At 50.1% G+C, this 14,565-nt stretch overlaps 1 protein-coding gene across 22 annotated transcripts in view; it reads right to left on the reverse strand.

The window, feature by feature from the left end:
• CAMK2G (calcium/calmodulin dependent protein kinase II gamma) overlaps positions 1-14,565 on the reverse strand; it is a 55,374-nt gene that overhangs the window by 2,915 nt on the left and 37,894 nt on the right. For 4 of the 22 annotated variants that reach the window (XM_070782020.1, XM_070782025.1, XM_070782019.1 and 1 more), the window contains 7 exons: positions 10,292-10,324; positions 8,006-8,074; positions 6,833-6,877; positions 5,346-5,394; positions 4,033-4,146; positions 1,999-2,074; positions 1,550-1,644 (listed from right to left, as the gene is read on the reverse strand). In XM_070782020.1, coding sequence (XP_070638121.1) covers positions 1,550-1,644; positions 1,999-2,074; positions 4,033-4,146; positions 5,346-5,394; positions 6,833-6,877; positions 8,006-8,074; positions 10,292-10,324 — 481 coding nt within the window. Of the gene's footprint in view, positions 1-1,541; positions 1,645-1,998; positions 2,075-4,032; positions 4,147-5,345; positions 5,395-6,832; positions 6,878-8,005; positions 8,075-10,291; positions 10,325-14,565 lie in introns of all 22 variants that reach the window. The other 18 variants (XM_070782029.1, XM_070782026.1, XM_070782021.1 and 15 more) reach the window with 8 other exon arrangements.

A 14,565-nucleotide genomic window follows, 5' to 3' on the forward strand; every position in this document is an offset into this window, starting at 1 on the left:
GCTGGGAAACCCCATTAGATTAGTTTCAATTATTTAAAAGGAAGAGAAAGGTGGGGAGCAGTGTTAGCAGCAGCTAGTATTTTAATCAGACAATGTACTGCGGGTTTTACATGCATGAGCCATATTCCTTGGTCGATATTATTTTCTTCGTTATAAGATAAGGAAATAGGCTCAAGGAGGTGAAGTAATTTGCCCACACAACATCTGAACTCAAGATTATCTTAACGAAAGCCTGTGACAATCTTTCTACCCCGACAGGTGGGTTTAGATTTCATAAGCGTTGTGTGTGCTCAGTCGCGTCTGACTCTTTTGCAACCCTATGGACTGTAGCAGGCCAGGCTCCTCTGTCCATGGGATTTCTCAGGTAAAAATACTGGAGTGGGTTACCATTTCCTTCTCCAAGGGATCTTCCCGACCCAGGGATCAAATCCTTGTCTCCTGTCTTGGCAGGTGGATTCTTTACCATTCTGAGTCATCTGGGAAGCCCTCATAAGGGTTGGCTTGTCCATAACTAGGGCTGTAGAGTAAAACCAGGAACTTAAAATATTCAAAATTGATTTTTGACTTTTATAAAGGTCCAAAGTTAAAAAAAAATAAAGTCAGCAAAGCACCAAGCTGAGGGTACTCCCAGAGCCCCCAGGATCCTCTGGGGGGAAACCAAAAGAAGATGTGTGGCCATTATCAGCAAACACCATGAACTGTGTTGCTTTTACTGAGATTCACATTTTAGTTCAATTCGAATGTTAGGGGCCACACAAGACCTTTCAAAGAATTTCTGTGAGCTCTGGAATTGCTTCTGGCTAATAGACTTACTTAGATAACCTAGGGTTTATAACTGTAGCTGAGACATGAAGAGAATGGTAGTTAGCAGAGAAAACAGTGAGAAAATAAAATTCAGGGCAGGATAGGGAAGGCCAAGGATAAAGTGGGAAAGATGAGGAAAAAAAATAAGGAGAGGGATGGTCTTAGTGGAAAGAAAGATGGGAGGAGGTGATGAATTAGCTTCTTATGCTCTGGGACTTCCAGGAACTGTCTGGAGCACAACACCCCAGCCACCCACCCCTAGCCAGGACTCCTGTCTCCCTCAGTGGCTGGAAGGAGGACCCTAGCCACAACTTCCGACCTCACAGTCGCCAACGGTGCCCTGTTACTTGCTTGCACATTCTTATCCTGGTTTTAATTTCCTCTATTGTGAAACCTGCAGACACAGAGCTTCATTATTACTCGTTGATATCATCTCAACCTAACCTCTCATGGTTTCCAAGTGCCTTGGAAAGAGGTAAGGCTTAAAGAAATACAGTGGCCTTGATTATTATACAGCGGCACTGCTGCAGAACAGAGGGGCACACGGGGCTCTGGGAGGAGGGCCTTTGGAGATGCCAGCTGAAGACCATCCTCAGCGCCCCGGAGGCAAGCACACAGACCAGAGTGCGGCAGGCAGGCCCAGTAAGGGAAAAGCGGGCGGCTGGGAAGAGGAGAAGTTGAGCGGGGACAGAGGCAAGGGGGTGAGGGGCAGGCAGGAGTATCTCGGCAGCACGAACCCACTCACGATTCTCAAAGTAAAACTTATGGAAATCCATCCCTTCCACGAGGTTACCCAGGGCCTCAGGCTCAAAGGAAGTGAGGCCTGGATCACAAATCTTCCTAGAGGGGAGGGAAAAAAAAAAAAGCAGCCCATCAGTCTTTTATGAGAATTATTGTCTATCTTCCTCCAGCGGCAGCAGGTGAGCTGTAGGCTGGGCCTGACAAGATGGCTGAGATCTCAGGGCCCTGCCAGCTGAGCAGCTTAGCTCCACCTTTTCAACCCACCAGCCCGGGCACCATGGCTGGGCTCAATCACCAACGTCTACCTGGAAGGGCTCCCAGGGGCCTGGTGTTTAACTCAGATGCTGTGCCCAAGGCCCAGCCTTCTCTTTTCCCTGGATCCCAGCTGCTTTTTGAAAGGCGGGAAAGGCTTGAGAGATGACTTTGATCTCAAGGAAATGGGTCTCTACTCACGTGTAGGCCTCAAAGTCTCCATTGTTGATGGCCTCAATCAGTTGTTCTGTGATCTTAATGATCTCCTGTTTCCGCACTGTAGGGGGAAAAATCCAGCAATTTACCCATGTGAGACTGGGATTCTCCCAAGTGACGCAAAGCCCTCCCCAATCCATCAGAGAATCCCCTGTGATTTCTTTGACAAAGACATCCCTCTTCTCTCTTTAAGGCCCTTCTCTGGAAAAGCGAGCCCACCGTTCTCTCCCTTTGCCCTCTGTTGTCCACAGAGCTAATGACCCTTTTGTCCTAAAGCCCGCCTTATGATCCTCTGGCCTTTGCCTCCCTCTCCATCAATAACCAGGATGCAGAAAACACTCTTGTCTTTAAAGCCAAGGAGGCTGACACCCTGTGAATACTCTGCCCTCAGTCTTTGAATCCCATCCCCACAGGTTCAGGCTCTCAAAGAAGCATCTCCTGGATATGGCTGTTTCCACCACTCATTTCTCTCACCTGAAGGGGCTCAGTCAGGTCTCAATTACCAGCTCTCCCCCCATCCCCCCAGCCCTCACAGAGTGGTCCAAAACTTAGCTCTGGGCACCAGCCAGCCTGAAAGCAGACTCTAGCCAGGGTTGAGGAGGGCTCCAAAGAATGAATAGACCCCTGGGATGGATGCTTAATTCTCTTCGCCTTATTCGTCTCCTCCACAGGGCTTTTTGGGGTAAAGGGTCTTGGAACTATAAACACTTTTTAAATGGAGCCTCTTACCAGCTCCATTTACCCTTGGAAAAACTCTAAATCTCATACCAGCTCTCAAGCCAGGATGTGTCCCTCAGGAAAACCAAGGACAAGGCTCAGACTGACAGGCAGGCAGAGTTGGTGCCCTCAGAGTGCCCCCCACCCCAATTCCAAGCCAAGGGACTGCTGATGACACCCCGCTCTCATGAGCAGGAGACACGCTCCTTCTCACTTACAGGGAGCGCCACTATTAGCAGAGGGCGCTGCCAGGGCAAGGGAGGCCCAGCCTAACCCTGACCGGAGCCCCAGGCTGGCCCAGGCCATGAGCGAGAGGCTGCAAGACAAATGTGAGCATTAGAACAGCACAGCCAAGGGGCACAACTGGGAGAGGACAGTGGAGCCACAGGTACAGCCAGCACGGGGCCCCACGGGCGTTAGCACCATCAGGAGGGCGGCTCGGGTGAATAAGCAGGAGGTTAGGGGAACCACAGAGCTTCATCCACTTTCCAAAGGCAAGCAGGTATGTGCACACGCAGACACCCACACACACACATCCACCCTCTCCAACCCCACCAAGCCCATCTGCAAGACCTGACTGGGGCCCTACGGGTGAAGAGGCTCGTGTTTAGAAACTCTAGAAGTATCGATGGTAGGAGGGAAAGAAGCAGACGAAGGCATCCTCTACAAAAACACAACTGAAGATGTAAATACAAGCTACCACTAACCAGCTAAGCATCGTATCAAGATGTTCCACTATCCCATTTATATTTCTGAGGTGTCATTTTATTACCACTTTACAGATAAAGAAACTGTAGCTCCAGGAGGTTAAGCTACTTTATGCATTTTTGAAGGTAGTGGAGCTAGATTTAAACTCAGGTCAGTCTCACCCCAAGCTCTTAGTGTGATATTATGCTGACCCTCAAGAAGCACCGAGGGGAACACGTTTTCTTGACTATGAATTTCTCCACCACCTCACACCCACTACCGTGGGCCCGACTTCTGACTCCACCTTTCTTCCTGCTCAGCACTGAGACAAGGCTCTCTGCATATCCCACTGGCTTTCTACTCCTTCCCTCCTGCCACATTCTTCCACCCGCTTTTCTTCATGTCTTTGGGCCCCGGTCTCAAGGACCTCTGTCTGGTCTTAACAGCACCTCCAATCAGCTCCCCCACCCAGCAGAGGCTGAGCTCCCGAAGCTGTAGTCACTAGATGACAGCTGGGCTGGGCTGACAGCTCTGGGCAGTGGGTGGGGGGATCCCTGAGGGGCTTCAGGACGAGCCAGGGAGACGGAAGCCAGAATGTGCCTCCCTCACACTTACTGGCTGAGGAGCAGAGAGAAGGCTGGGGCTGCATGCCTGCAGAGGGGGCTGTCCTGTCCCGGGAGCTCCGTCCTTCAGGCATCGAGCTGCCATTCCCAGTGCGGAGCGGGGCAGCTAGCCAGCCAGGGCAGGGCAGGGCAAGGCAGAGCAGCCAAAACAAACAAAACAAGGCAGGTGAGCGAGCAAGCCGGACAGGACCCGAGCCCGTGGCACTGAAGAACCGAGGCAAGGCGATGCCTCGGGTTGCTGTGGACCTGGGACCACGTCCACGCTGGCGGAGAGGCCTCCCAGCTGAAAGCCCCAGGAAGGGGCACAGACCTGGGTTTGCGGCTTCCAGAGGAGCCTTCCAACAGCCTGTACAAGGAGCCCTGCTCCCAGGGAAGATGTTCTAGGGACCAGGGCTACAGGGTCGAGAGCCCAGCAGTGAAGGAGCCGCTTACTCTGCCAGTATCACCAGAACTGAAATGACCTGATCTCAATCCCGGCAGCCCTGAAGGCACTGTTCTTTGCTGCCTTATATATTTCTGCTTTCTCTTCTTTTCTTGATTACCAAAGGTTTGCTTGCTCCCTTATTGCCTCGGGTGTGCTCGCTCAGCTGTGAGCTGCAACATTCCTCCGACTTTTCTGAGAACCTGGCCTAAGGTCTCTTACTGAAGGCAAAGGGAGCAATCCCAGGAGGCCAAACCAAAGAGCCGGACAGAGATTCACAGTGGTCTGGCCTGCCATGCCTTCCCATGTCCCCTGGCACTCTGGCCAGGCCCAAACTTAAGCTGGTGTTCTCACGGGACCACTGGGGCAGGGCCAAATGTGGCTCTGACTCCGTCACTCATGCCAAGGCTTTGTGACGAGAGTGACCCACCAACCCCAACGCGTCCAGGACTGTTCTAGTTTTAGAGCCCAAAGTTCTACATCCTGGGGAGTTACCTTAGTGCCCGGGAAACTGGGATCACTGGTGACCTTATTAATGGCTCATGACGTCTGCAGGCCACCTCTGCGGGGACTCAAGATGTCCCTGATCTGGGCTATCACACTGTAGCAGCGACAGGAGCAGCTCTCTGAGCCCTGGGCCTGGACAGGCTCAGGAAAAGCCCTCGTTTAACTATCCTAGACGTGGGGTCAAAGAAGAGAAGCCACCTGCCCAGCCCAGCAACACGAGACAGGGGCCTCATCCCTGGGCCCATGGAAAGTAGCTTTTAGGCCAAACCCTCTCCTAGGGTACAAGGAGCCACCAATCTCAGTTCTGGGGGGAGATGAGGCAGGTGTCCCCTCGGGACACTGCTGGGGCCCCTTCCCCACTATGGGCCAACACCTACCTTTGAGGTCCTCATCTTCTGTGGTGGTGTTGCAGCTCTCTGTGGAGCCCTGCGGGCCAAAAAGAACAAGTTTCTATAAACTCAGGCCCTTGGAAACCAGAGGAACCAAGCCGAACAAAAGCAGAGTAAGTGTTCCTATGGGAGCTGCAAGGAGGAATCAGACCCTTGCCATGTGACTCTTATAAAACTCTGATTCCCAAACACCCTCCCGAGTCTTCCCTAACTCAGTAAATGTACCACTTATCCAGTTGTTCAGGCTAAAATCTGGAGGTCTGATTTTATAAGATGCTGATGCCTTTCTTTCTTCCCCTCATGTCCCAATTATCCAATCTAAAACCAAATCGGTCAGTTCTACCTCCAAAATAAATCGCGTCTTACCTCCTCTCTTCCAATGCACACCTGAGCCCAAGATACTAATATCTGGCACCTGAACTCATACCATAGCTGCCTGGCCTCCCTGTTTCCACACCTGCCTCTTCCCTAAAGTTCTTGCCCATAACACGGCCAGTTTTTCGATGTGTAAATTGGACTCCATTACTTCCCCGCTAAGAGCCTCTAACAGCTTTTTGTTGCTGCTGGTAAAAAATACAAACTCATATCAACCTGACCAAGCAGGTCCCGCCTGCCCCTCCAGCTTCACCACCCTCCTGCCTCCCTCTCCTTGCTCACCATGCTCTGAGCTCTGATTTCCTCTGCGCCAGGCCCCGACCCCCGCATCCTCACTGTCTAGGGCACTCTGCCTCAGGGTCTACCCGGCTGCCACCTTCCAGTTGTTTAGTATTTTAGCTCAAATATCACCTCCTAAAGGAGGCCCTTCCCGACCACTTAATTAGAGGCCCTGTTCGTTCTCTATTTACTTTGTGACATTTTCTTTATAGCATTTATCGCTACTGGATTTTATCTTATTTGTACAGTTTTTGTTTATCATCTGCTTCCCTTACACCTGTGGAGAGAGATTTCCTCTTGTCACCTCTGTAAACCAGAGCTGTGGATGGTTCAATAAATATTTACTAATGGTAGTAAAAATAAGGAGACAAGGATATTGAGGACATCAAGGAACGAGGCGATGGAGAATTAATGCTCTAGGATTTGTATGTTTTTGCCTCTGTTTTACTAGCTAATGTTTACTCTGATTTAAGCTTCACCAGTCATGGAGGAAGATTCTATTATTATTAGCATCTCCAGTTTTCAGATAAGGAAACTGAGATGCAGAGTGGGAGGGTGACTTGTCCAGTGGCCCAGGGCCAGGATGCAAATGCAGACCTGTCTGCCTCTAGAGCCTGAGCTCAGAATCACTGAGGTATGATGTCCTTCCCCGGAACACTGTGACGACAGGCCATTTGCTGCCCCCAGCCTAGACCCTGCAAACACCATGGCCCCAGGCGCAGCCTCTAGGCTGCTGTCTCCAGGACCCTGAGACCCTGTGACCCAGCCCACCTGTTTCCTGCTGACCTGGAAAGCAGGAGGCCAGCTCAGGAGCCACTCACCTTGATCCCATCAGTAGCGTTGTGTACCACGGTGGTTTGTGGCTCCTGTGAGAGAAGATGAAAGTTACCCTCTTGACCTGGGAACGGACCTACGGCTCTCCCCTGAGGGACCCCAGCCCTCGAATATTGACCCTATGATGACCACTGAGGCCTGCTCGCCAGTCATTCTTACAAGACAAAATATCCTGGTTCAACTGGGTCCCAGGCAGCTGGAAGGCCCAGATTTAGGGGACAGCACTGGCTGGTTAGGAGGAGAGGCCTGGTACTTAATGGAAGCAGGTACTGGGGAAGCTGAGGACAAGGGCCCCTGCTCTCAAATGCAGCCAGACCTGAGTGTCCTTTCTCCCATGGGACAAGTACTCTGGAGCAGCTGTGGGGCTGAGGGTACAGGCTGGGCCTGGCCAACAGTGCTCACCAGGGGGTGTGTGGGAGACAGGGATACTGGGAGAGTGGACTGAGGTCTCCCCGAAAGATTCACAGGTGGCCCTCAGCGAGTTGAGCCCAGACTGCTGCCTGTTCCACCCACCCCTACCTCTCCCCAAGTTCCTGTCCTCAGCAGGCAGCTCTGGGGGACAGGGTGCAGGGAGGAGGAGGTGGGGAGCAGCACCGGTTCCCCTCCCTCTCTCCCAGTCACCCCCCAGCCATCTCCACTTAGCCAGCAGCAGAGGGGGCCCTGAGAGCACTTAGTGCCCTTGACTGCGCCAGGACAGAACTCAGACAGCATGGGGGCTTCCCAGACACCTCAGCACCATCCAGAGGTGGGGGACTCCAGGCCCCCTTCCTATTCATTGCTTTGTAAAGGAGGGGCTGAGGCAGATTTTACAAGGAGGCCTTCAAGAACTGAGGTACAGAGCCCAGGGAAGCTCCTACCCTCTCCCTTTAGAAGCAGCTCACCTTCCCGGCCCCCCAGCAGACCCATTTGGGGCTGGGAGGCTTAGCTGAGAGCCCTGATCACTCTTCCCCCCCAAGAGCACAGGGAGCAGGAGCAGTTATGCCATGCAGGAGGGAGCATGGCCAAGCGGGACCACGAGGGGGCAGTACACAGAGCCACCTGCTCTACAGGGATGAGAAGGGACGTGGCCAAGGAGGCCTGGCAGGGGGGCGAGAGAAGGAAGCGGGCAGAAGCGGGAGGCAGCCAGGGGCAGGGGCGGAGAAGCCGTAGTCAGGAGGTACCATGGCCGTCGGCAAGGGCGCGGGCTCTTGGGCTGGGTTTACGAGACTGTTTTTGTTGTTGCTCTGTGGCTGAGACAAGAAAACAGATGGTTTAGTTCCTCTAGAGTCACCAAAGTTGCTTGGATTTGACTCCCAGACCTCCCTTGTCCCCCAGCTTGGTCCGGAGGCGCTAGACCTGAGGTGGGCTAACACTCCCGTGACACTCTGGGGTGGGAGCAGTGGCTGGACAGATGATCAGAGATTATTTGGAGGGACCCAGAGACCTAGCCCTGGAGGCATCCTCAAGGTGGAAGGAGCCCAAAGACTCGTTTGAAAAGCATCTCTCCAGAAATCTTTGCTGATGCTAGGTGCCCTGTCATTGTACAATCATACTTCACGCAGAGAAATTCAGATTTTCTCACTTTATAGGGGGAAAGAAATGTAGTTTATGAGAAAGCAGAACAACATTCAGAAACTCTGGGTCCCTGTGGGCAGCCTCCTGCTGCCCTTTCCATCTGCCACCTGCATTTCCTTCCCCTTACAACACTAGATTGAAGCCTGATCTGAAGAGGAACAAGAAGAGAAAGAAAACCTGGTCGAGGAGACAGTATCCACAGAGGAAAGGGGTGGAATTTGACTCTGGATACAAAAGGCAACCACTGACCCGGGGGAGCAGACACAGGGCTGTGCTGTTGGCCTTTTTGTCTGACTGATCTTAGACGTGATCAGCTGGGAATAAGGGCAGAACTCCAAAGAGCAGCAGGTGGGTCCAGGTGGGAGCTGTGTCAGCAGTCCCAGTCCTCAGGAAACAGCAGGCTGTCTAGCAGGCCAACGGCAGCAGGCCACTAGGCTATCTCCTTGCCTTTCAGAATATCACGCTGAGTGGCACAGCAAGGGAGGCAGGAAGAGGACGGCGAGGAAGGAAGGAGGCCGATCTCCAGGGCAAGGAGCCGTATTGATGCTCCCTGCCTCTTACAATCCCCTAACCAATAAATACACTGAGTCTCACTGGGAGTCCGTGTGGAACCAGGAGCCACTAAGGAGCAGCCTGATGCCTGTGAGCTCTTCAACATGCAGACACACAAATGTCCAGCGACCATCAATGTGCGGGGTGCCGAGGAGGGCACACTGGCAGCGAGGACGTGCTTTTTCTCCCCCAGAACACATCCAGGAAGCTCTCTAGACTGCCCTACTTCTTCTTGCCCGGAAGCCTCTTTTGTGGCTCCTTGGACCACACCTGAAGCTGTAACTTGCTATCAGTGGTTGAGACGTTCCCAAATCTGGGGCTCGGCATGGAACCTCAAGCCAGGTACCAGGTGCTTTAAGACTCTGCTGAGCTCTGCAGGCTGGAGAAGGGGGCCCCAGGAATAGACAGAATGTGGGCCTAATCTCACAAAAGCTCTGCTCTCTTCCATATCCCCCCAAAAAGTGCAGAGCCCTCCTCACTCAGCTGCTGACATGGACCTATTCGGGGCTAATTGAACAAAGCCATTGTGTTTGCAAAGCTGAGACAAAGACCCTGGCCCGGGGTAAGGACTGTATCATGTCTGTAAAACCTGCCATATCTGTGGAGGGCTGGGATGTCACCCAGGTAGCCCCACCTCTGGCTTTAATATCAAGTTGGCCAAAAAGTTCATTTGGGTTTTTCATGACACCTTATGGAAAAATCCAAATGAACTTTTTGGCCAACCCAATAGATGTTTCATAAGGATTCAGGCTGCTGCATTCCCCTGGGTGCTCTGTGTCTCTTGAGAAAGAAGACAAGCTCTGCAGCCTTTCAGCTGGTGCCCCTGTGGGTGGGGTGGGAAGGACAAAACACGGGCACAGCCGGCTAATGGGCACCAGCACAGGGGAAAGCCGCTGAGTGAGAGTGAGGCTCAGAGCCTCCACCCGGCTCCTCCACACTCCACACGGAGGCCCCCTGGCTGCCAATCCGTAGGAAATAGTGCTCGTGCCCAGGGAGCAGGGCCTCTCCTCCTGAGTGACCATGAGTGAGGGTCTCCCCCTGTGCTTTCCACCTGGCCCCGAATCCCTACCAGATTTACATCTTGCCCCAGGGCTGCTGGGGGCAGTCCAAGCGCTGCGGCGGGGAGTGCCACACCACACCTTCCAATGCCTAGTTCTGAGGCCGCTGGGTGACCTCGGGCACTGGACCCCGCCTGGCAGGACAGGCCACACCTGCCCGCACGGCACAGACATGCAGTGAGGATGAAGGAAGCACACGCACATGGCAGAATGGGTTTGCGTGGCTGGCAGGCGGGCGCAGGCAGCATGGAGCGGGCGGATGGGTGGGCAGGCAAGGCTCACCATTAGGTGCACGCTGGAACTCGACTTCCTTTTCTGGACACACCACAGCAAAAGGGAAAGAGAAGGGGAAAGAGGAGGTAAGAAGAGAAGCACAGAGACGCTGCAGGTTAGTGCGCCAGCGTGGGCTCTGCCTCAGGAGAGAGGAGGAGGAGGAGACCTGGAGTCCAGCACCAGAAGGGTTAAAACAGCGTCTAGACGGACAGGCACACACATCCCTCCAGACCCGGAGAAAGGGAGGTTCACAAACACTGAGTATATCCTGAGGTGTCTCAGCTTTGCTCAGAGAAACTTTTTTAATGGAGATTAAGCCACAGGTCTATGAGAATAAGTAACGTTTTGCTGCAAATTTATGGGTTTCGGTTTATTGAGCTCACCTATAGGATTATTTCTCTCACTACTAGGTCTGCCTGAGAGTTGAGCGAACAGTTACCAGGTAAAGAGTCAAAGCTGCTTTAACAGCACTTCACTTCGGAACCTAGACTTTTTCACTGCACGTCGATAACTTTTCAAAGATGTTGGGCTTTTGAAAATCATTTGACAAACATCATATTTTGGCACCCATTTCTCTGTTGGTATGGCCATGCTCATGTATAAGATTTCAGTGTTTTATTGCATTTTGCAACTAGGGGGCAATGGAACATCAGGAGTGCAGGTGGTTAAACGTGATCACACGGCCACACAGATGCCAACCACGGGCAACACTGAAAGCACGGATGCCTTAGTCTCAACTAGATGCTCAAAAGCTTTATGTTCAGATATGAAACATGCAAAGAAAAATAAAGATTGTGTGGAACACTGAAAATACATCTCAGAAGACTATGTCTAAAAGTTGAAAGGTAATTAAGAATTTTATCAGTAGCTTGCCAGGAGACAGGAGTCCTCTTTAAACGTGTTTGTCTGTCTTTTGACTTGCATATTCATTAACAATACCCAACAAATGCTTGTTGAGGACTGTTCTAGGCATGGTGAACACAGACAGATGTTTCTGCCCTCAAGAAGTTGATATTCTACTTGAGAAGACATTTTTGAGAATGCGTTTTGTTTTGTTTCAAAAGAAGGGGACTACAAGTATTTAAAAGAATGGCTCACAATTTAGAAATAGATCTAAGGAAAAAGAAAATCTAAATATAATGAGGCCTCTTGCTTTTACCCTTTCATATATACTCACATAGGAGATTTTACTTCCAAGTTATCCAAAAAAGAGGGATTTGCTTTACATTCATATATATTTATCACTTTATCCAAGCAGAGGGGTAACACCTTAAAGGAAGGTCTGTATCTTATTTGTCTTGGCAATTGAGCAAAATGTCTTAGAGTTAACATTCGATCAACAAATGTTTGCAGAGTTAAACTGGGTTTGTTGATTGCTAACTGTGGCTTTCCCCCGGGTTAAAGCAGAGCACAGGCTTCTAACTCGCCTGGAATCCCAGCACCGAAAACTCTGCGGGGGCACAGCCCAAGGCTGGTCTTGTCAAAGGCCATGCAGGTTGCTTTCACTCACATCTTGCCTTCACTTTCTTCCATCTGCTTCAACTAATGAGGAATAAGTTCCCAATTTGCTCCCAACTGGCTCTCTTTTTCCTAAACTGCCCTGTAGGAAAACCCAGGATAATCCTTTCTACTCATGGGTTAGTTTCTACCAGGTGAGCAGACTTCTTTCCATTTCTTTCTCCATTCCTTTAGGGCTTTGCCCGCAGCTGTGCAGAGCAGGCCTCCTCCCCTGCAGCCAGCAGCACTGTTTAATTTCCAGATCATTTTTTAAAGAACCACACCTCACTTATGTTTAACAACTAAACGTTTAAAATTTTAAACCAAAAGAAGGTTCAAGCGTCCTTCCCACACTGAAACATTCAAACAGTACTTAAGGAAAATAACAGGACCTCTCTCCCTTTTCTTTCTCCTCCCTTCCTCTCTCCCTTCTTTCCTCACTCTCTTCCTTCTTTCCTTTCCTTATTTCTCCCTCCTCTCTCCTTAAAGACTGGATGGCCATGCTGGCCTGGGACTAGTGGAATGCACGAGCTATTCTCAGTGAGAAGTCTGTCCTCATAAGGGGCTCTGCTCCTCCGCAGACCCTGGGTCACTGGCATCTACTTTTGAAGAAACCTAAGCAGAACCTGCGGAAAAGGCAATGGCACCCCACTCCAGTACTCTTGCCTGGAAAATCCCATGGACGGAGGAGTCTGGTAGGCTGCAGTCCATGGGGTCGCTAAGAGTCGGACACAACTGAGCGACTTCACTTTCACTTTTCACTTTCATGCACTGGAGAAGGAAATGGCAACCCACTCCAGTGTTCTTGCCTGGAGAATCCCAGGGACGGGGGAGCCTGGTGGGCTGCCGTCTATGGGGTCACACGGATACGACTTAAGTGACTTAGCAGCGGCAACAGCAACAAGCAGAACCTGAAGTCCCCAAATTCAAGTTCGCAAGGAAGACTCTCTGCTCAAACCAATGCTAATATCCGAGAGCATCTGTGAAAACTTCTGGACAACAAGAAAGAAATCTCCCTGTGGACTCCCAGCAGGAACTGGGGAGTGGGGTGGGGCTGGGAAAGGAGGATGGGATCTAAAATAACGGTCTGGGATGCTGACAGCTCAGGATCTTCTGAGCAGCTTCACAGGTCTCCCTCATAACACAGATTATCACCTTGACGCTCAAGAAGGCCCAGAAAAGAAAAAACCCCGCACCTTGCCTTGTCCTTTCCTTCCGCTTTTGCGGCACTTTTATCCAACCACGCTGTTCATTATTAGATACTTACTCCTGATTATAAAAGGACCACAACCACATTATAAGCAGCTTGGAAAAGAGGGGAAAAAACACCCAGAGTCCTATCACTCTTGCCAGTCTTTTGTGTATCCAATTAAAAAGCATCATTGTAAGCTGTGTATGAGTTTATCCTTCCTTTCTTTTAATACCTTACTTTAAAAATAAATAGCATCTTAATTTTTCTTCTGATTATCAAAGTAATACACAGTCTAGGTGAAAAATGTAGAAAATACAGAAAAATATATGAAATTAAGTTTCCAAATTCCCATCACGCAGTGAAGCTACTATTAACACTTCAGTGGGTTTTCTCCTGGTTCTTTTTCTATTCACCTATTATACACTGAATATAATCTAAAAAACTTTTTTTAAACAAAATTTAGATAGTAGTGTATGTACTGCTTTGGACCTCATTTTTCCACTTAAAACATTTCTATCATTATATAGTCATAAAAATTAATAACTTTGTAATGGTCAATTAGATTCCCATAATTATTTAGTCATTATCTTATTGGCTTTTGATGTTCCCCATGTCATTATCTTGTTAGCTTTTGATGTTTCTCATCTTCTCATGGTTATAAATAACGTCATGTTGAACATCTTTCTGCTTTCAGTTTTTCCATATTTTGAATGATTCCTTTAGGAAAAATTCCCAGAATTAGAACTAAAGGGTAAAATAGGAACACTATTATGGCTTTTGACACGCAGGCTGTTTTAGGAGGGAGTCCTTCTGATTTACACCACTACCACAAACTTAAGAGTCAAAAAATGGGGACTTCCCTGGTAGCCCACTGGTTAAGACTCTGCCCTCCCAGTGCAGGGTGCACAGGTTCGATCCCTAGTTGGGGAATTAAGATCTCCCATGCCACATGGTGTGGCCAAAAAAAAAGTGAAAATGGTAAAGCATTTCAACCTGCCTCTGACACCAGTGAGACCAAACACCCACGTTCGTTGGCCCATGCTACTTCCTGTTTCATATTGTTAGTTCATCTTCACTGACCATTCATCTGGCAGGTTTTAGAGGGTATTCTTATTTATTATACAAAGCTCTTTTGCATAAAAATAATATTAACTCATCCCATTAATGGGCTTCCCTGGTGGCTCAGATGGTAAAGAATCTGCCTGCAATGTGGGAGACCTGGGTTCAATCCCTGGGTTGGGAAGATCCCCTGGAGGAGGGCATGGCAACTCATTCCAGTATTCTTGCCTGGAGAATCCCCATGGGAAGAGGAGCCTGGCAGGCTACAGTCCATGGGGTCACAAAGAGTAGGACATGACTGAAGCAGTGAAGCGCAGCACATCCCATCACACCTGCTGGGAATATTTTCCCCAATCTCTTACTGGCCTTTGAATTTTGGTTGGTCATGCCCTTCTTAAAAACTTGCATCTTAGTTTCTGGTCTCACCTCTATATTTAAAGTCTTTTTTCCCAAGCATAAGACTCATTTATGGAGCACTCAATCAGGGTCAGACCCTGGGCTAGGTTCCCCAAAGCAATTTAACTGCTGATTCTGT

Source organism: Bos indicus, chromosome 28, assembly GCF_029378745.1.
Source record: "Bos indicus isolate NIAB-ARS_2022 breed Sahiwal x Tharparkar chromosome 28, NIAB-ARS_B.indTharparkar_mat_pri_1.0, whole genome shotgun sequence".
Lineage (NCBI taxonomy): Eukaryota > Metazoa > Chordata > Mammalia > Artiodactyla > Bovidae > Bos > Bos indicus.